This window comes from Scatophagus argus, chromosome 5 (genome assembly GCF_020382885.2).
Source record: "Scatophagus argus isolate fScaArg1 chromosome 5, fScaArg1.pri, whole genome shotgun sequence".
In the NCBI taxonomy this organism is placed as follows: domain Eukaryota; kingdom Metazoa; phylum Chordata; class Actinopteri; family Scatophagidae; genus Scatophagus; species Scatophagus argus.
Genome location: NC_058497.1, coordinates 2,715,954 through 2,738,762, shown reverse-complemented (window position 1 = coordinate 2,738,762; position 22,809 = coordinate 2,715,954). Strand labels below are relative to the sequence as shown.

The window sequence follows — 22,809 nt, the reverse complement described above, 5'->3', positions numbered from 1 at the left end:
ACCCGACATTTTTACTGGATTTGTGGTGGATCTGGCAACACTTGCCTTTTCTAACTCATTCTTTGGTCTCACTCTTCTCCCATGACCTCATCTAGAACCATGAAAGTAAAAAATGGCAACTGCCTCCAGAGGCTGATAAATAACCTCACAGAAAAACTCAAGAAGTCAGCCTTGGGTCTCACCTGGGTAATTGTGTCATTACTGGGCAGAATGTTTTAACAGACATTATCAGTTCAATAAAATAATAATAATAATAATAATAAATCAAATGGCTCAATGTGCCTTATTGTCTAGATGTTGGTATTAGCAGCGGGTTTATGTGATTATGTAGCCACCATGGTCATCAGGGTTAAGAACGCCAACCTTTACTGAAGCTGTGTTTGTCAAATTACTTAATTAATTTCAGTTGAATATGTGATTGATGTCTTTGTGGAAATGCCATTAACAAACAGCTTTATACATGAATGCTCTTCCCAAGTGAATTATTATTATTACATAGTTCAACACCACACCCATAAAACAGTGGCCTACCACTGAACTGCCTGCTGACCCTTGCTCTACATTCTCATCCCTGCTGCTCCTTTGGTTTCTTCTCATAGTCAAATACATCAAAGTCATGGAACGAAAGAAGGAAAACAGAAGGAAAGATAAATGAAGTATGTAGCCAATTAGAAAATTCCAACCAGAGGAAAGCAATCTACCCTAATTTTTACTGCAGAGGAAGTGAGATGAGCTCATAAAGGAATGCAGTGAAAGCAAAAGGAGAGAAAGAAATGAGAAGAAACTCCTCAATGAATGCAAAGTTTTTAATAAAAACCAGGAGTGTTCTCGTATGCAGACAATAACAAAACGTGGCCCAAATGTCTCCAGAGGATATGGAGTGTGTTCTGGTGCTACGTGGCAGGAAGAGGGTGGTAGCAGAAGGGAGAGGGGGGGCAGACAGAGGGAAGGAATGAGGTTGCACCCCTTCAGTGTTTCCTCAACGACATCCAGAGGCCAACCTCGCAGATCACGGAAACCAAAACAACTCTGACACCAGGCAGGGCCATTAGGAAAACCTGCTTACAGTACAGTAGTACAGACATAATCTCATGTGTTTTAAAGCACTAATGAGTAGGTTCCTTGCTGTGCGCAGCAGTAGGATGTTTAATTTCCAAACGAAATGTAATGATGGAAAGTCTAGAGGCTTAGTGAAAACATGGGAAGGATATATTTCATAGCCAGACGTGCATGTTTATTTTCAAGACATGTAGGAACTGAGATTAGATATAAAGTGATACAACTTGACACACCGCTCCCTATATGTCACTCTTCTGGGTTAAAAGCCAATCCATTCACTCTCTCCGCCATATACTAAGTGGTCTAAAGCTAAGCAGACAAGGGCACGTCCAAGCTCATTTGTACTGCACTGGGAATGTGATATATGACAGGCCCAGTATACCATATGGAGCTTGTGTGGCTGGTATAAATTACAACTTCACAGCAAATATTTATTTAAGCACCACTACATCACCAATGAGCTAGTTGTAGCTGTAGAGGAATCGTCTAGAAAAGCCTCCACAGAAAGTCCTGCTCATTACCAGAATCAACATGGATACATTTGTTATAACAGAGATAGCAGACAGCCTCCTGACACTGCATTCCAAAGGAGTTAAGTGTCCAAAATATCAGAGAACCTTTGACAAAAAAAGAGCTGGAAATGAGTCACAGCATGACACAGTGATAGATGGTGATTCAGTGTGTCCTCACTGGTAACAACCACTTTAGAGTGCTGGAAGTAAGCATACACTGGTACAGACAGGAGGCTACTGACCCCCATTTTACAAGGTATTGCACTCAACCCTGATACAACAAACAAGAAAGAACTAGAAAACAATAGAGCTATTTCAGTTTGAGGGAACAGCTTAAAGAGAAAATCTATTCCTGAAAGACTTTGCAAGGGCCTACGTTGTAATTACTCTGAAATTAAACAGTTCTGTTTGGATTTAACAACACAAGGCTTTCCCAGAGCTATAAACTGGAGGGATCAAACACACAGTGACAACAGCGAGTGTTATGTTTCACTCTGTGGCTACAAACACAGTTCAACCAAACTTGACCAAATCTTTCTGATTAAATAGGGCCAGTGATGATTCACTGCCTTTTGTTCTGAAAGCCCAACGGCAGCTAGGGGTATAATAATCCATTTGCATCTGTACATCAATCAATGAGCCACAATCCAATATGATCAATGCAAAGTGAAAACAGATTCATGTCACATCTTCAAGACAGGCCTTTAGTAGTATATTTACTCAACTCTCTGAAATAAATCAGAAGTTTGGAACTATTTTTAATTTTGGAGAAAGATGGGTAGTTACAAGCTCAGGAAAAATGACCTCACTGACTTACTCGATTTAAAGTAAATTTTACTGCACTTAAAATTATTCATGAGTTGTTTTTGTTTTATGAAAAGAAAGTTAAAAAGAGAAGGGTAGCAGGTTCTTCCAGAAGTGACTGTGTTAAATGGGCATTTGGTGGAATGTGAAAGGAAATCGTACCATGGCAGTTTTTTGTGACATCAGACAATACCATATTGTAATCCAGAGTTGATGCAATATGATATTGTGTTGAAACTGGCAATTTACACCCCTATCAGTAACCTTGTGGCAAAATATACCTTCCAGTGTATGAGTATAGAACAAGGTATTGGGTTTGAGGTTTGGGCAAAGGAAAAGTAATATGAAATGTTATAGGAGTCAGCATTACTTACTTGGAGAGGGACACTCCTCCAGCTTTCCCAATGAGCTCCTCATGGTGGAGGACAGCATCATTCCAAGGAACGTCAAGGAATTTCAACAGTGTCCTCATCCATTTCTCAGGATGAAGGACCAACTGTTCATAGTGCACAGGTAGGCATTTGTCGGCTGCCTCTAGACACTGAGTATACATGGTCTCTATGGCCCGATTCCACTTGGTCAGGCAGTCACGGTAGCTGCCTAGGTCAAAGCCAGCGATGGTCACCTTCCGTGAGATCATGGAGTGAACTGAAGCCCGGCCATCACGAATCATGAGTACAAACTTGGCACGGGGAAATATTTTGGCCAGGTAGGAAAGGGACTTCAGTGCAAAAGGGTCCTTGTTGCAAAGAAAATTGGCGGGCTCTCCATGTTTGACAATGATTTCCAGCAGGAAGGCCTGCATGGCGGCGTCCAGCACCTCATCCGTCACACCAGCTTCATCCAGACGCATCTTCTCACGGCCGGAGCGGCTCCACATCTGCTTCATGGCCAGGATACGTGGGATGACGCGGGTTTCTTCACCACATCGTACCTCAGGGTGAGCGTCCAGCATAGCTCGCATTAGCGTGGTCCCACTGCGGGGCACTCCGCCAATAAAAATGAGTGGCATGTCCTTGTTATAAACAAAAGGCGTACTGAGATTCTGGCCTGTCCGTAAGGTGGTGCGCATGCTGCCTCCTAGTGCCGAAAGAGGCAGGATCCCACCCGGTTGGCTGCGTTCCTCAATGCGATGGTGGCATTCCATGGCATGGCGGCCCAAGTAGAAGACTGTGACCGAGCTGATAACCAGACACGCCACCAGCAAATTCTGTTTCAGCTTGCCAATCATGTTGCAAGCCACAGATGGGGGGAGGACAATATCACCACAGGGGCAATTTAGGGGGAGGGATGGAAAAAGGAACTGAAGGGTAATTAAGGTTCCCACCCTTTATGGTCGTTTGCTGGGAACCGAGCAAGGATCAAGCTCCCTTGTGCACAGCAGGCGTCGAGTCCCCAGCTCCATGAGGCCTGGATTGTGGGATAAAACACAAAAGACACAGTTAGTTTGATTAGGGCAACATTCATCAAACAAAGGTAACACCTCATGAAAAGTACCATTTAATGTCCCGGATTTTAAAATAACCATGTGACGGAAGAACGAGGACAAATCTACAGAGGAAAAATTTGTCAGAATGAGTGATCACCACGCCTTGTTTATTTGACAGGCCTTTGGAGCTCAGGCTGACATTACTGTGCAATTTTATTTGCAGAGAGCCTTGAATAACAAAGTTGACAGGGAACTGCTTCAAACACAATTATGACAATGACTTGCCACCAGAAAAACTAAACGAACAGATGTTTTATGGAGAGTTAGTGGAATTAGAATTCAATGCCCACAGAATGATAAATGACTAAAACTCTCTGCTGACAAAAGACTGAGGATGTAGAACAAATCAATGCATTTAAGTAAGAATTCTTTTTTCATTTTGCTAGATCAGTTTGGACCTCATCACACATCATCTGTGTCAACCTACAGCCTCTAATTTTGTCAGGCATGCAACACGTTCTGTAGGTAGGGCAATGTTGACTTGCACACAACACACAAGGCGCACACGCACCTAGACACAGACACACACACTTCCTGCACAATAATTCTACACATCGCAGTGGGATGGCTGACAGCTTTTCCTCTACTGTTGGGAAGTAAAAGCTGCAGGCTAAGTACAGCTTATTTGTTGGTGGGTTTTCACTGTGCAGACCTTGCAGCCACAGATAAGGAGAGGAGGGGAGTGGAGGAAGAGTGCAAGCCTCAGCAGGCAAGCACACAGCCATGTCTCACTTATAGACCACTGGTTCAGTCTGGTCTTAGTGTCTTGTTAGGTTATCGCCACCTCAATTAATTCCACCTTGATTTAAAATATTGGAAACAGGGTAAGTCATCTCCAGCCTTATTACCTTCGACCTTTAACACCCTATGTGAGCGACAGCCACACTGACAGAACTTATCTCCAACTACGCAAGACTCACTGACCCCACCCATCGCATTCTCCAGAGATATGGTTGCCCTGTTTCTCAGAAAACAGTCAAATCTTCACAATCAAGTGACATACCAACATTACCATCCTTATTGCCACATTGCTAACTCAACACACAGAACATTTTTTCCACTGGTGCAGATTAAGTAAGTAATCATGATTCCTGTGGATTTAAATGTGTTGTAGAGACCTAACTAACCTAACTAACAGCAGACCAAACTGAGAGCATTTTGATCTGTGACATATATTGCTTGAAAACAATTCTAATAGAAATTTTTAAACAATACTGCTGAGGCCATTCTTGAGGATGTTTGCAAGTTCCCTCAATGTTCAGTTTTGTTTGTTTCATCTGGGTGCTCCAGTTTTCTGTAACGCCAGAATATAGATTATAATACAGGAATATTAGAAGTACTAACTCAAGCCACTGTTCTTGAGGCCCTAGCCTTAGACCTGAAGCAAGATGCATAAAACTCAGATTTATGCAGATTTATGACTAAACCCCTGTGTCCATACAGATGTTCTTCTTATTTACATCACACTTACAAATCTGTATGTATGCGTAGTTCTGTTTTGTAAATTTCAAAAATTGTGGAACTGGGCACACATGCAGAAAGCCTTCTTTCACTCCCACAGAAAGCCATGAAAGAACATTTGTCCTAAATCACTTGTATGCATACTGAACCCTCCACCACTCATTAGAACTGTCAGCGTGAAGAATGACAAAGTGACAGAGTGTCACCCATTCTGTCATACTGACAAGGTTTCTCAACAGCACCACAGCAGATGAAGCATGGCCGTTGCGTATGTCTAAGGCTATTTGTACCATCTCCACCATGACATTACATTTATCACAGTCTAGCTGTAAACCACTGTTGGTGGTGGTATCTCATTCATCATTATTAATATTATAAGGATATACAAATTAATTACAATCAATACAATAATTTGCAAGAAAAATATGTTTACCGACAACAGTGTTATGAAGTGTCTTTGAGCCCATGTAGTAATATCATTTATATTAATCATGATATTATCACCTGTTACCAATGAACCTGTTCACCTGTGGAATGTTCCAAACAGGTGTTTTCTTAACATTCCACCACTTTCCCAGTCTTTCGTTGGCCACGGTCCCAACTTATCTGAAACATGTTACAGGCGTCATATTCACAATAACAATATATATCAATGAAGCTGATGAGGTAAAACATGACATATATTCTTTTTGTGTGGTTTTCAATTGAGTATATGTCAAAAAAGATTAGCAATCTATCATACTCTGTTTCATTAATGTTTGAAACAGTGTACCAACTTTTTTGTACTCTGGATTGTGCATTAATTTTATGCATACTAGACTAATAAAGTATTCAGTAAGTAAAGATATGTAAAGTAAAATATCAGTAAGTGGCAGAACACTGTTCAGCACAGCACAGCAGTGTAGCAGCAGTCCCCCCTTCATGGTATCTGAGAGACTTTATTCTAATTAATTAAGTTTTAATTATCGATTCTGTTCCTTGCGAGTAAATACACAAATGTTAAATGTCCTGTAAGTACGGGAGTCTAAAGATACATGGTCTTCACATACAGCTATGTTTAAAAATGCTTTACAGAGTACATGTTTGGCAGGCAACGTCAACTGCTGACGAAGGCACAAATCAACAATTTCCATCTGTGCCCAGCCCTGACAAAACCACACACTGGCTAAAACACAAACTTGAAGACTGGATATGAGAATGAAAAATAGAGATGAGGTGGACATTGCTGAATAATTCCCAAAATTAGTCACTGGTAGCCAATTAGACAGTGCTGGTTTGGATGGTGCCACAGAAATTCAAGAAGCAGATTTCTCAAATATCACAAAGCTACTGCAGCCATCATCATTTCTTTTATGGCTAGCCGACATGAAAATTACATCATCTAAATGTTATTCAGTAGGCTGTGCTATGCCAGCACGATTCAGCTGTCTTAATCATTCCAACAAAATAACTTAGAATGTAATTCAATTACTTAGATTGTAAATCAATTTCTTCACCAGCTTAGAGTAGTTTGAGCAAGCAGTTTGTGAATAATAAGGCAAATTGTAAGACACAATCACCATTTCATATATTATCCATTCAATGTCATTTTCTGGTTGTAGCCACAGGTTGTGAATGTTATAACATACATATATATATATAGTTTTCATCAGTAGCTAGTGCTTTATGTATTAATGCAAAAGACTAATGTAATGTTTCCCCTTCAATTGTGCAGGCCTGGTGGGTTCCAAGCCAACAGGAACCTGGGCGAAAATAAATAGTTTTTTTAACTACTAAAAATAACAGGTGAAGTCAAGATAATGCGACCTCAGGTGACAAGAAGTCATTATGCTACTGTAAGTACAATAAAATCTTCACAACAAGGAAGTAAATTATAAATCTAATCCATCTATTCTAACACCAAAAGTGGGCCAATGTTGACCCCCAAGTGCCACTGCTAACAAATAACATTCACTGAAAACAACAGCAGTCAACGCATTAAAAATCTTAAGGAAATGTGCCTGATTATTACTAGAGCATTTTTACTGGATGAATTCAATGGTATAAAAAACTATAACCAGCGTTGTTAATATTAGTCACAAATGCTAATTTTTTTCTGAAACAACATTTGACCATGAAGATATAACATTTCAGTGAAGATTATGTCAATATGTAATTTAAATGTGCACACTGACAAAATAATACGTTTATCCAACTAGTATTTGTGGTTCCAATGATAGCAATGTTTTATCAACGATTTGATTAATCACACACATCCTTAATACTCAATAGTATTATTTTGTCAGTGGGTTCTTGACAAGATTAATAATCAACTAATTGAAACAAGTCCATATATTCTGAATATGTTGAACCAGCTTGGGACAGACCAGGGCAGGCCAATGCATCACTCTACCATCTGTTTCCCCTCTGACACCACGTTGCCAACTTCTTCTCAGTGGGTTACTCGAGCCTAATGAGCCAAGTGGCTGTTGTTTTTAAGCAAACATCCTCTACTGTTAACTGGTAGTTATACAAGTGCGGAGCATTTCACAACAAAACATTACAGCTAATTCCTTGCATTAGCCTCCCTGTGAGAGGCAGTTCATGCAAGACTAAGCTGCAGATAAATGCTTCAAGTGTTCCCTCCATGACTGAGGAATGTAGAAAATGTATGAATACTGTAAAAAAGTGAGAGAGTGCAGCATCTGACAACGTTTTTTCCCTGTTTCTCTTTTCCTGCTTTGTCTTTTCTTTCAGCCCACCCACACAATCTCACATCTCTGTCTTCTCCTTGATGATTCAGTGCTACAGGGAGGGGGAAGTCACAAACCATGCCAAGCTGCCAACACCTTTAGTTTATTAGTGGGAGTACAAGAGGGGCCTGCTGTTTCCCCAAGGCTGCTACAGCTGCCCTTCAAGGCAACGTAACCATCTGATTCACTTATGCAGATAGGTAGAAAGGTGCAGCTAGGGCCAACAGCTGCACAGAAAGATGTAAACAGACAAGCAACCAAAAAATGTGCATATTATGCTAAATACCAAAAAAAATAAGATCATGTATGATTCGAACAGAACAGTTTTGCAGGTTTACAGGAGGCAAGCAAAGCAGGTGAGCGAAAGATGTGAGAAACAAAGTGGTGGAAGGAGAGAATGAGTCACTGGTATCAAAGGCAGTTTTCAGTCATGCTTGACTTCCCTTCATCATGATTTAATTACATTATTTATTTATTTATTTTACTTTATATTTTGCCAGGATTCCTTTGAATTATAAAACAAACGAGAACACTTAAAACACTACTCTACTGTGAAAAGCCTTAACATCATTTGACCCTCAGTGCTACACACAGAAAAAATGCATATGAAGTATGGTTGTTCAAACTTGGCACAACATGGAGACTTGAGTCTTCACTTATGAGGGTGTGACACACAAAATGTACATCTATGTGCCCTTTCAAATTTGATGCTTATTTTAATACAATTGAAAGGCAAAACTTTAACACCTTACTTAAAAAAAGTTTATGTTTTTTGTTTTGTTTCTAAAAATATTGGGCCTTGTGTTTGTTGCAAGTGGCTATTTTATCAGGGTTATTTTGTGTACTGATATACCTGGCAAAATAAAATTAAAATAAAATTAAAAAAAAGAACCTAAAGATGTAAGCAGGAGTCTCTTCAGAGATCAAGTATTTTAAATGGCTAACTGGTAACAACCTGTGGTTGAGATTCAGAGCCGTGTCATGTTACACCTTGCACCGGGGCTGAAATGTGTTTGTGTTAAATTAATTGAGGCTCTTCTCTCCTGTTACTGATATTGTATCCTCCTCGCAAGAGATTTTTCCCATTGATCTGTTAGGGGAAGCAGTGGAGGCTGAGGCTGCTCTCCATGGAACAAAGGTGAAACCAAAGCACGTCAGCACTTAATAACAAGGGAGACTTTGCACCTCATGAAGCCCTCGTGACAGAGGACGGTAATACCGACAAACAAAAGAAAATCAGCGCAGAAAATCAGCACTATACAAAGTTTCTCACCTCTCACTTATTTCTTCACTGAAATGAATTGTGTGATAACAATGCCAGCCAGGTTAAGAGGTTTCTTTGATTAAGTTTTCCAATGATTAGATGTTATTGATGATGTTCACTCCATCTGTCATGGGTAGAGGATATCAGCTGCTGTTAGTGATCCGTCAAACAATGTCAGGATCTGAACACAATTTGTTGCTTGTGTCACCTCTCACGTAGATGCAGTAGACTCAGATTAAACATACAGGACAGAGCCAAGGCATCCATCCTCCACATTCACGTTTTACAACATAATCAAGCTCAATGAAATAACTTAGTTCACTATATTTAGAATTATTTATATTAAAATATAAAATATTTAGAAATGAGCAATTTCTAAAAAAAAAAAATTATAAGAATAGTTCACATTTTCCAATATTTTGCCTAAAAAATTACAAAATCAGTTTACTGAAACGTAGTTGCAGATAATTTTTTCTGTCAATGAATTACTTGCTTCCTCTGTAAATTAGCTTTGAACAAGAGTTCCACAGCTCCTAAATAAACAATCATTCAAACTGACAATAAACTATATCTCGCATCACCAAGTGTCCAAGTGTAAAGCTCTCAACAGCCCTCCAACATTCAAAAGAAGCACAATGACCAAGAACATTTCCATTTTCCTCCAGGGCTGAAACTAACAGCTAAAAATGTCAAAAACCTGTGCAAAAAGGTTCATCACAGTTTCCCCAGAGCTGTCAAATTCAAATAGGTTCTTTTGTCAAAGCAACTCATTTTTCTATGCAAAGCATCTCATGGTAACTAGTACCTTATTCACAAACTCAAGGTCTGATTTAGAGCAGATCAGCACAGCTTCACTTGTTCCTTTCCTCGCCCCTTAAAAACTGCCAGTGGGTTATTAAACCAATTGTTAGTATTCTGTTAATGTACATGCAGGAGCCATTTCTAGAGCTAAGTGTACGTAGGCCACCATATTGGTCCTGTAGGTGTCACTTTGTGCTTTGGCTCACTTATAATACAAGTAGGAACTTTCTATCAAGTACAGGTGCTGCTGGACGGAGGAACTCAAATAGTTTTTCTTTTAGCACTAAACTAGGCCAGCGCTGCACTGGTAAAATGTTTGGCTGTATTTGATTTATGAACAATGGTTAACTCGTATGTAACATGCTGAACAATGACTAATAAGAGACAAGAAAAAGAGGTCAGACTGTTATTTCAATAGATGCTGTTAAGCACTGCTACAGCGAGCATGTTGATGTGGGGTGGATTTAAGTTTAGGCTTAGCTGCTACAGGACACATTCAAATTACAACATTTACACTGAAATGTCAGGTCTTCATGGTCCAATGTTGATTTATAAAAAAAAAAAAGAGCATCCATTATTAACGTTAAAATTACTGGTTAAGTATTGGTCTAAGGTCTTACTGACTTACTTTTTGACTGTGTTTTTTTTTACTGTTTTTTGACTATGGTAAACCTTAGAGATTAAATTGTGCTTGAGTTTGACTGTTTTCTGAGGGTTTACTATTCTTACTTTTAGACTAGCTGTATTAATGTAAGTATTAATGTCAGTAAGATTATTTTATGCTGATGGATAAGCAGTATAGAAAATGGATGAACGGATGCTAAATTACATTGTTACAGATAAATACAAGTCATCACAGTGGCCATGCTCGTGCAGGTCTGGTCTCTAACTGTCATCCTCGTACTGATAAATGATCCAGGCTTTATTAAGTCTCTAATCAGATCTGGGTTCTGGCACATTCCTGCAGGATCAATCAGCAGGACTGGGACCATAACCCTGTCCACAACCTCTGCCCCTCAGGGTCTGCCATAAATCAAATGCTATGAAAAACACAATCCACCTCCAGCTACACTGTATGACAGGGAGAAGGGATGTCTCTCTCCAGGCCACAGATACTCATTCCAGTTCTGAAGCAGCACGTTCAAACTAATTCAATGGTGTGTCTTTCTGCTCTTATACACGGCTACTGTTTGTCTGCATTCAGGCATTATCTGCAAGGATAACAGGGCAAATAAACTAGGGATGAGGGCAAACACAGTCATTCTCCTCCCCCATTATTTATACAAACCTTGAGTCAACCTTGGGTTCTTGGGGGATTTCATTTGCTTACACACCTGTCACACTGCTTATGACCTACGGGGACCTGGTCTGTGTGTTCAGAGTGGATGGTGTGCAATTAAAGCTGAGACAATCTGACATGTCTTCTAACAAGTGGAAAAAAAAAAACACACCCCTGGCAAGATTCAGCTTTTTAATCACTGAGCATGTAGCAAAGGAAAAATATTAGTCTTGTTTGAATTGTTTATCGTTTTCAACTTAACCCACATTAATGAGGTGTTTTGAATGTAATGTTGTGCCTGTGTCCATTTTTCAACAGAAAAGATCACAAACAGCCAGGAAATCATAAGCAAATGATGAGAGATAGCAAGCAAATACCAAATGACGTCAATGTGCTTGAGTAACACATGGAGTAGTTATTTGCAAACAGCTTTAGATCACCCTATTCAGAACCACAAAGGACATTAAACAAAATTTCTCTGCTCTAACCTCTGATGAGGAAATAAAAATTATAACTGTGATATGTCATCTTCACTGACGTATATAACCTCTGACTTATACTGAGCTGAGTTATCACATTACAGCCTGTTCCATTTGAAAAGAAAAAAAAAACAGCAATGGGTTCCTGAGCTTGGTTTTTGCAAACGCTGACAACTATTAGCTTCATTTATTCAAGTCTTGCTGCTGACAAGAGCCTGTCAGTAGCGCCAGGGTGATTATGAATAAACAGCTTATAAGTGACTGTCTCATGAGAGCAGCAGAAACAGGCTGCTGACGTTAGTCTTTCAAACTTGTAAAGGACACACAAAACACAAAACTTTAATTGACCAAATGAAGAACACTGACACTTGGACAGCACACTAATTACTCAGCAGGACATAACCTCTCAGCTGAACGTGACCACTCACACACACGTTCATCATTCATACAGAGCATGTGGAGGCGGGCCTGACAGTCATGCTCATTGTTTGGAAACGGAGGCTCATGGTTGTAAAATATACACACAGGCAAAATTAAAAGTTGTTAATCAAAATACAGTGGAATTTTAAAAAAAAAAAACTAATACAAAAAAGAAGCCAGCTGGAGTTAAACAAGTAGTAGTTGCAACAAAACTAACTTCAGGAAGATCTGTAATTCACTGGCCCGCAACCACAGCAGCTACAAACCCATAAAGTCTGTGCTGTGGCGAAGTCGGGTGTGATGTGTTGGACCAAGCTCGTAGTTCAAGATGAGATGTCACCAAAACTTTCTAATCTATGGCTGTATTACATGTGACATCTGATATAAATAAGTGCATAAAATGTGGAAGGATTATTTCAGGACAAAAGGGGTATCAAATGAAGTACTCAAATAGTATTGGTATGACTTGGTACTGGTATCGTAATTTTCTTCTTTTATTAGCCGTGGCCTAGTAGGGGACAGCCGTGGCCTAGAGGTTGGAGAAGCGTCTTGTGCTCGGAGGGTCACCGGTTCAATTCCCCCACCGGACAGGCAGGAAAAATTTGGGTGTGGTGGAGTGATTAATGGGAAAAATGCTCCCCCCTCCATTAGCTGGCTGATGTGCCCTTGAGCAAAGCACTTAACCCCCTAATATGCTCCCCGGGCGCTTGATGCTGCCCACTGCTCCTGTGTGTGTTTCACTGCATGTAATTTGCCGGGTGTTGCATGTGTGTTCAACTAAGGATGGGTCTAATGCAGAAGATAAATTCAGTGTGTGTATGTAAAAATATATATACTGTCAATAAAGCTGATTCTTCTTCTTCTAAAAATAAACATCTCTGTAAATCTACACAGAGAAGGGTGTTGTAGGTAACTGTGGGTCACAGAGGCTCAGGAAGCAGCTGATGATTCCATAACACATTCAGTTTCAAATCTGTTAGGCTAAAGGTTTGAAACTGTACACTGGACATGTTATACTCAAAATCTGTACAGGAATAAAAGACGCGTTGCCATTTCTGAACAGCAGTTATGCATATTTGTTGATGTGTAGGCCGAGAATCGTGGTCCATAAAAGAAAATAAATCAGCTTAGTGTGGGAATGCTTTAATCCAGGTATTACCTTGATCTGATTATTCAGGTTTCCCACCAGCTGTGGATATATTTGTGGTGGTTGACCCTGCTGCAGCATTAAGCATCAAAACAGTAAATAACTCGCAAACTAGCTGATGACTTCACACATGAACATACCATTTCAGAAAACCTTTCAATCGGCCAGCAAACTGAAAATGTGTAGTGCAGCTCAACCGAAACCGCATTTTTAAGGCAAATGTGATATTGGGGAAAAAAGCTGATACATATCCAGTGAGACATTTTGTAGTGTTAAATAAAAAAATCACTGCACTGTGGAGAACAGTCTAATGACACTTTGTAAATTAAATCAAGCTGACTTGATTTTTTTATACAGTAATTTCGTGTTACATATTGATAAACATATACATGACACTAATATATTTGCAATAAGCAAATGCAGGTCCAGCTCTTATTGGCACTGTCTCTATAATGTGCACATAAACATATTGCATGATGCAGCTAGCATCAGCAAAGATATCTCCAAACACACTGTGACTGTCATTGGTTCAGGTCTTTATGCACAGTTCAATAGTCAAGTTTATTGAATTTGTTTTTGGGTTTTTTTGTTTGTTTTTTTGAGTAATACTGGTAATACTGGTTGGATGGTACTGGTTCCATGATGGATTCTAAAGCTCCTGGAAGAATAATGCTCACAAACCATGGCTCCACAGCAAAATGGCGCCCTGCAAGCCAGTTTGTAGTAAGTAAGTCGGTCATAGAGCTATTAATCAAAGACTAGTCAGACTAGTGCTTTTCCAGTTGTCACCAGCTGGAGCAACCCCACAGGGTTAAGACCCAACAAGATCTGCCTTTGGCACGGATTTCATAATACTGAAAGCAATCACTTTTATATAAGGAAATCACGCATGGAACAAAAATCATCACATCAAGATGTATGAGCGAGCTATAGACATTTACAGAGCGGTGACAATTTAAAAGAAAAAGCATATGAATAAATGAGTGGACATAGAAAATGGTTTGATGGAAGTTCACCACATGCTCTGACCTTCACTGTCATCAGACCTCAACCCAACTGAACACCTATGGGAGATTTTTGATGAGTTCTGCACCATCATCATCAAAACACCAAATGATGTATTGTTTTTCACCACTCCAGTAGAGTTCCAGTGGAGTGGTGAAGGAGTCAATGACAAGGAGCTGTTCTGAAGGCTTGCGATGGAACAACACTTTATGTTGGCTTGTCCTTTCATTTGTCCCCCATTTGTAGATCAATCCTGATGGCAGTTCTCAGTGAATATGAAGGCTCAGTATACTTAAGTGTTTCAGCTTGATTTTTTTTTTTTTTGATCTTACAAGGTTGTAACCATCCAGCTTCCTCTGTCATCAGCCGAGTTAACAGTCCCTCCCCCCGCTTCAAAAACTCCACACACTCAATAACCACACATGTCTCACTCGAGTACAAACATGCAATAAAAGCAGGAAGCAGTCACGCATCAAACTTCAGCAGGCCTGTCTGCGTAATTCTGAATATGCTAATAACTGAGACAGTGAGTTTAGCACAATCAATTTCAATATCCCCGCTTAAAGCAATGCACATTCAGGTAAATCAAGTATGCTCACTTCCACAATGCAAGGGTTATATACAGTGAATGACACATCACTAATCGGTAAAGTGACTAGCTGAGGAACACAGGGGAGTAAATCTGCCAGTGACTAGACAGTGAGTGTGTGTTATGGGTGGGGGCAACTAGTATGAATACAGTTTGTAAGGCAGCGAGCCACAATCTGGTCTGTCAGGGCCGTCAGTGTAGGAGTGTTGCTCTGGAGACTGTTTTTATTTTGGTTGTTTTTCCAGGATCAAACTAATGGTTTGCATGTATAGCTTACAGTACTTCCAACAAATCCCACATACTTCACTGCTGGTTATATTCAAATCACTCCAAATTGTGTTTTCCACTTGTCCAGCTAAGATGTGATTTCTGTCACTTTACTATGCTAAGACTTCCTGGCACATGATACTGCTTTGAGACAGGTAATCCATCTGTTTGTGCTCTGTCAAAGATGTTATCTTTGCATGGTAGAACAGTACAGATTGTTTTAAAATACTGGTGCTACATCACCATGAAACAATAATACAAATAAAACATAAAAGCAGACAATGCTGTATTAACCCTGAGAGATTATCTTAATGTGAATGTAAATAAACCCAAGATGTAGTCTGTTGTTTCAAACTACAGCCAAATGTTCCTGCATTAAATACCTGGACAAATCCAATGTCACAATAATCATCTTACAATATAAATAATCATTTACTAATTACAGTAAATTAAATGTTGTTACTATAGACATATTTATGCAAAGATTCAGCCCCAACTTGTGACATGTCATCATTTGAGGTTAATGCCCTGTGTTATACCACATTTCAATGTTTCATCATGTTGGCACTACTTAACAAGAAACTGGCCTGCTAAACACTTGTGGGGAAACAACTAAGCCATTACTTGATTAGTGCATAACCAGCAAATTAAAGGTTGATGATCTATCAGTCTTTTATGTCCTTTTTTACAGTAATGGAAAGCAAGTGCTGGTGACAGGCTCACACAGGTTGTTGCTTTTCTGTTCATTTTCAGTTACAATTGGTTATTTGGATGCAAGTCAGGCCTACTCTGCATTTCTAAGACATCCAAACTTTGGGCTTTCCTCACATGCAGTTAAACTAAATCTACTCTACAGGACACACAACAACAGGTCAATTCATTTCCTACTACAGCATGTCACCAGGGAAACCTGAGCAGCGTGTGGGTGGCCACTAAACTTGTTGGCTCAGAGCTCATCTGTGCCTGAACACATCTGAAGATCAGCCATGCTTTCTTGTTTGCCATCAGTGTAACTTTAATACTGCCATACTTGTGGTTGATAGCTTCAACTCACAAAGATGGAGAATGCTATAAATGGCAGTAAAGAACAAAATAAACCGTTATGCCACTGTAAACTTTGCATTCCCAGACAGAAACATAAACACAATTGAAGGATCCTTCCTCACTCACAATCAGTCAAGAAACTTCAATCCATCAATCAACTGATTCACGGTGAGAACAAGCTGTGCAGGAGATCTACGGACATCTCCAGCCATCAGCACTTCTATTCTGAGAGGCGTAATGAGTGCAGGCCCACATCACTAAGTCTTTGAGCAGCAAGCGCTCTTTGGGGGAACTTCATAAATATGGGCACTGCTCCGCAGTTGAAACCTTGGCTGTGCTCAGCGGTCAGACAGCTGCTTGACTGAATGTAATAATTGTGATGCAGCAAGGGGATGTTCTTTTCAGACAAGGAAATGAGAGTATAAGTGAGTTGGAGTCCAACGGATCCAGCTCTGCAGCTGTAGAAGCCGACCCAGCAGCCTGCACTGAGAAATACTCTGATTTCAAATGGACTTAAGTCTTTCCCCTCCAGACCACCTGCACACAGCAGATGTGCTCCTGGCTACCAAGACACTGGTAGTCTGTGCCCCTCTCTGGTCACTGGAAACTGGTTTTGTTCATTGTAAGCCTGCAGGCTACAAGTGTACCTTCTAGTTTTTAAATCCACTAAATTATTTCTCACATATGGGCAAGTATTTCATATATTTTCTTGCCAGTCTGACATCTTTAACAAGCAATGGGGGGAAATATGAAACCATCATTTGCGATAATCATTTCACTAAGCAGTCTGGAACAAGTCTGACAGAATCTGAAAGACAATATATCTATTTTTCTCTATGTGTGGAATTATAACATGTCACCACCTCACTACATGGTGCAGACTACTTTGCTTGAGCTTAACCAACGTGATTAACCGAGGCAGGATCATTTTTTCCAACCACTGCTGCACTCATAGGCCAAAACAATAAAAACATGTAACCCTAACACATTCCTTGAGCTAGCATTGTCATATATAACCGTATCAAACCAAATTCTATTAAAAATACGGCAAATAAATGAAGTCTCGTTCATCTGCAAAGGAACGTGGTTCGTACAAAGCCAATTTAAGGTTCTGTCAGTGTCATGGTCTACTGGTTAGTTCGGCATACGTACCCAAAACAATAGCACTGCATACGCATATTAAAACTTAACTTTAATTTACAAGCACTGTCTGTTTTGGATAGAAAATGGCAGGAAGAATAACACCGATACCATGTTTTAAGTTGAATTCAACTCAAATGCGTGCTGGCTGAGGGTCCAGTCGTATGTCGAGTGCAAGAGTTTAGATTCCTAAAATGTCTTTTGTCATCTTCAAGGTGTGTAACCTGTACATTTGTCGCTATTCAAGGCAGATTTGTGATACAGTTCAGCGACACGTTTATGCGGCACCCAATGGCGCTGTCTGTCAACATACATCCCCGGTCGAATGCATTTATTTGACATGGGCTTAATTTTTATGTCATTATATCAGCCTAGGTCATTTTTGCCACTCTTGATAGCTAACAAACACTAGCAATTATGTAACCGCATTTAGAAGGAGGAGTAGCTATGTAGGCTAAGACGTACTGCGGTTATTCAAACCCCCTGCCAAAAATGTGCGTTTATAGCTGCTGGGCTACAGGGAAGAAGAGGAGAGGGACATTACAACATCACAATAACACAAAAAACCCACCTAATGCTGCGGATACGGAGCAGGAGACTCGGGTATTGTCGGTCAGAAAACCTCCAATGAAACCAGTGTCAATGTCCGGACAGTCCTGCCGGCCTCTGGAGTCACTTTCCGTGCATTTTCTGTGTACAGGGACCGTGTCAGTAGCACGGTGGACTGCCTTGTTGCACTGATAGACCGGAGGCGGTGAAATCAACAAGACTGCTACAACTCGACGACTCTACTGGACGACTCTACTGGTGTTGAGAGACGAGCTGTGATTAGTCAATAATTCGGAGAGAGGCTGTGTGTCAGAGCTGATGATTGGTCCATATGGCCTAGGGCGGAACTACAGTAGATTTAAACGCACAGGACATTTATAATGACTTGTAGTCTATTTAAGAGTTAGCAAAAAGGTAATGAAGCTTTTCACAACAGCTAAAGATGTAATTTTTTTTAAGAAAGCGACAGATGCCAGGGAAAATTATTGTTTGCTTTCATCAGCAAAAGTTTACAGAACACAACTAGAAGGAAGTAAGAACCAAACTACCCCTGGTGTGAATTGGCCTTCAACTGATCAGGGTGAATGAAGTTTAAAGCTCTGCATTTGTCCGTAAATAAATAATGTTGTGCTCTAGCAATGTTTCAGCATAATGGTCAAAGAAACAATATGTTGTGAAACCATATAAGAATGTAAAGTCATTATTGCATTAAAAATAAATAAAAATGTTTCATTAAAGGTCATAATACCCTGCCACAGAAATGACTTACAGGGCCCCAAATAACTCCCACTAACTACTTTTCCCATTGTCTGTGCAATGCAGTATAGCTCTGCTACTTGTAATACAGCTTATCATACATCAGAAAATACACAGCAGGGCAGCAGAGAGAAAACCATAGTCGAACACTCACGGTTGGAATTTTCATGTTGTGGAACCCATCTGGATTAATACCACACTAAGATGTAGCTGTACTGTGTACTGAAAGTCTGTCATACTTCATATAATGAAAACCTGACTCATAAATGTACACTGTATTGCACAACAGCCCATGGAACTGTGCTCATTCATTGCATAAGTTGATGTCTCATTTACTGTAATTTGGCAGGTGAAGTTCCAGACAGAAGCCCTTGTGCAAGCAAATATCTTTGCTGGAAGGTCAACAAAAACCTGAGATAGCAGCCTAAAAGTACATCAGACCCCAAAGAGTAAGGGAAGGCAGATCAAGCCTCTCATCAACATAAAGGTTTTCTGGTTGTGAAATATTTCTCATGGCAGTAGAAGCTTTGAAGGCAGCGACAAAGAAAAAACGGGTAGTGATCAATGATGCCATTATTGTGGATGCTCTGGTTTCAGTCATGGTGAACAGCCAGCAGGGACCAGCTCTCAACATCTCCAGCAGAGTTCAAAAGTGCATGTTAACTGATATGAGCAGACAGAAAAAAATGAGAACAAAAGTTAGGATTTCAATAACATGGGTTTTTGGACACTGATACTGATACTTACATTTTGCAACGAATTTGAAGAAATTCAGCATTTTTAAAGTACACTATTTTGTTTCTAAATTTCTAAATGACAAGCATTTAGTGTTTTGTTATGTGTATTAATGCATAGTAGTGATTGTCATGGGACACTATATCTGCATTTCCAACCTAAAGCTGTTTGATTTAAAACCACTTTTATGTACAAAATTGACTAAGAGAAAAGCGCAATAAATCAAAAAAGGAACTTGCAGCTATGGTCAAGCAGGAACCTCCAGCATATCGGATGACTGGATATCTGATATTTATTTAAATATTTAAATATATATTGATTTATCCCACTCAGATATCTGGACAGTCAATGGACAGTTGACACCTTTAGGATACTAAATAAAATGCTCTGTGTCATACAGTGTTAATTGCAACAACACTGAGTGTTTTGATCTGATTATATGGTTTGGTCAATGCGCATATTTCCCATGAGACTTGTTTCCATCAGAGTAGTAACAATGAACAGTGTGGAAATAAGTGCTAACTGCAGGCTTTTGAGATGAGGGCAGTACAGCAATCATTTACACCACCACTTATTTCTTCTCCTGACTCTGAGATTCCCCTCATTCATGGTGGTATAACTCATCTGTTGAAGGGCTAGAGGTTGGTAACGGCATAAACAGCTGCTGCCACAATGCACTCCCTGTAGACTTTTACTCAAGGGTCTGCTGAAATGTGAGAACGGATGGGATCCATGAGAAAATGGGAGGAAATGTGTGATGTCCAACAATGCCCATCTCCTCTGGGAGGAGGTGCAAAGGTCAAGGTGCTGAGGTAAGAAATTACTTATAGAATAGAAAAATGAACGGCATTACTCACATTGTTTGTAATTTGCCTAACTAAATGTAAGTTTACTGTACAATGGAGAAAAATGGGATGCTAAGTTATTGGTAAAAAATATAAATGTTTCCATGTCTGTTTCCTGCAAATTTGAAGATCACTCCAAGGAAGCAGCCTAAATACTACTTATTCTACTCTTTCCATATCCATTTGAAGCATCTACACTGAGTACAAAAAATGCAAGTGCCATGTCTAGTCTATGTACATGTTATATACAGTATGTTATACCTATATGTTAGATAGATAAGATTTAACATGATAGGAGACACTTGGAGGTGTTGGAAGGCGTCTTTTTCATTTTCCTACCAAGATTAGCAGCTTCTTCCTGCTTCCAGTCTTTGTGCCTAGGTAGGCTAAACATAGGCTGTCTCCAACAGTTCTTTGAATGAGGTAAAACTTAAATAGAGCTTATTACTTTACTGCAATTAAGACACCTGAGTGTACAATGTCTGCTTTCCTCTCAACTGCTAATATCGTAGCAAATGGCCTGAATTTAAAAAGCTGTCGCTTTTGTGTTTTGGTAGCTGACTGATCAAGAACAGGTTCAATACATAAGTTTATCTTTCACATTCTTGAAGAGGAACACAGAAAATATTTATCATTGGCACATGAGTCTAATTTTCTGACCAGTGTATTGGATAGCATGGAATTGGTATGACTCCACTTGCGTGTGGCATGGTGAAGTGAAGCTTTGTTAATCTTAGTAGTGGATCACCTTTTGTTTTTTAGAAAGAACGTAGCCATGACTGACATAGTAATTTACTGGCCTCGCCCATAGAGTGTCTGTGTCAGTGTTTGTTGTTTTGCAGTTCACATTTCTATTGGCAGACTTCCAAAAAAGAACAAGCATTACTGTACTTTTCTAAATGTAGGACAAATGTGTCTTTTTTTTCCTTCATGACTGTGTGATTAAACAAAGGTTACTGCAGAGTGATCTATTCTAGCATTCTCACACACTTTACTCTGCTCATCAAAGATAAAAGCCCTATAAACCATCTCTTTAAATTCTCATTTATTTTTAAATCAGTGGCACCACAACTGCAACAACACAACTATGCTAAGGCAAGTTGATCTGAACCCTTAACTCAGACATGCAAGTGCAGTTTCTCAGTAATAAAATCACATAGTGTCTAAACCTCCAGCTCCTCTTCAACAATGCTTTAACACAGGTTCAGCTGATGATAAGTACTCGTCAAGTCAGCATTGTGTTGAAACAAAGCAGGATATCAGTGTCTTTCCTTCTGGAACAGATCAGAATCTAATGACTTGTGTTTTTATTTTTTTTCTTTCAGATGGCAGGCTCGTCTGTTTTCAAAGCAATGTCTTGCAAAATCATTTTTATTGTGTCATCCACTTCTCTCTTTACATATTGTGATACATGTGAAACAAGTGTCTAAATCCTCTGTTGTGGATCTACTGGCACAATGCTGAAGATTCAAGCTACAGCAAAGATGAATAATTATCAACTTGTTTCAGCTCATTGTTCTGGCAGACAGTTTAAATGTTGCTGACCGACCAAGAAACATGAACTTTAGTGAAATGATTAAGTTAACTGGCAATAGCATTCAACTGGGAAGTGGTTACTAGACCAATATTGAAAGCCACCACCATGATTATAATAATCATGCTAACATGCTGATGTTTAGCAGGTGTAATCTTTATCATGCTCACTAGCATGTTAGCATGCTAACATATCTAATTAGCACTAAACAAAACAAACACCAGAGTGATTACAGTTCATCTTAACATGAGTGTTAAGTCAGCAGATTTCATAGCAACAGTGATCATGATGTGCTGAAATAGCAGCCCATTACAGACAGGTTCCCTATTATTTCGTAACATCTTGCTATGCTAATAAAACAACCAAATTACAAGTATAAGAGTAACAAAACATTGTCTCATTTTCAAGTGTGGTGCTTGTTATAAGCAGCTAAAAGGAAAACATGTTACTTTCAATAACATTTTATTTATTAGTAGGAAAACCACATTAAATATGTGACAAGTTAAAGGAAAAAAACAACAAAAGTATGTTGTGTTCCATTGTGAGCCTTAAGAACAGGGTATGGCACTTTACTGGAGGGATGATATAGTGGTATAGAGAACTGCCTGCATTCACGCCTAAATTAGCCCTGTGTGAAAGTAGCTCTGTCTGTTATTTGACTATGACCACTCCACTGAAACCAGCTCAAAGGAATCTGACCTAAAAGGTTAACCTGCCTCAAATTTGGCAGGGGCATGTTGCCATGTCATTTGTGCTGGCAAGCCAAATACATGCAAACACACGTTCTTGGGACATTATTTTTTTAAATATGAATGCTACATATAGCTCATTCCAGTCAAAGTTAAAATGACTGTCAAATGTCTTTAGTTGTATGTTAAAAACCCTTTTCTTTATAAAG

General features: G+C 39.5%; 1 protein-coding gene across 2 annotated transcripts in view; it reads right to left on the bottom strand.

Annotated features, from left to right (window-relative positions):
- Window positions 1–18,293, bottom strand: part of tpst1 (tyrosylprotein sulfotransferase 1) — a 42,831-nt gene extending 24,538 nt beyond the window's left edge. For both annotated transcript variants that reach the window (XM_046388429.1, XM_046388430.1), the window contains exons 1-2: window positions 18,064–18,293; window positions 2,750–3,785 (exon numbers count right to left, since the gene is read on the bottom strand). In XM_046388429.1, coding sequence (XP_046244385.1) covers window positions 2,750–3,606 — 857 coding nt within the window. In that variant the 5' untranslated portion in view covers window positions 3,607–3,785; window positions 18,064–18,293. The remainder of the gene's footprint in view (window positions 1–2,749; window positions 3,786–18,063) is intronic.
- Window positions 18,294–22,809: the final 4,516 nt, after the last annotated feature.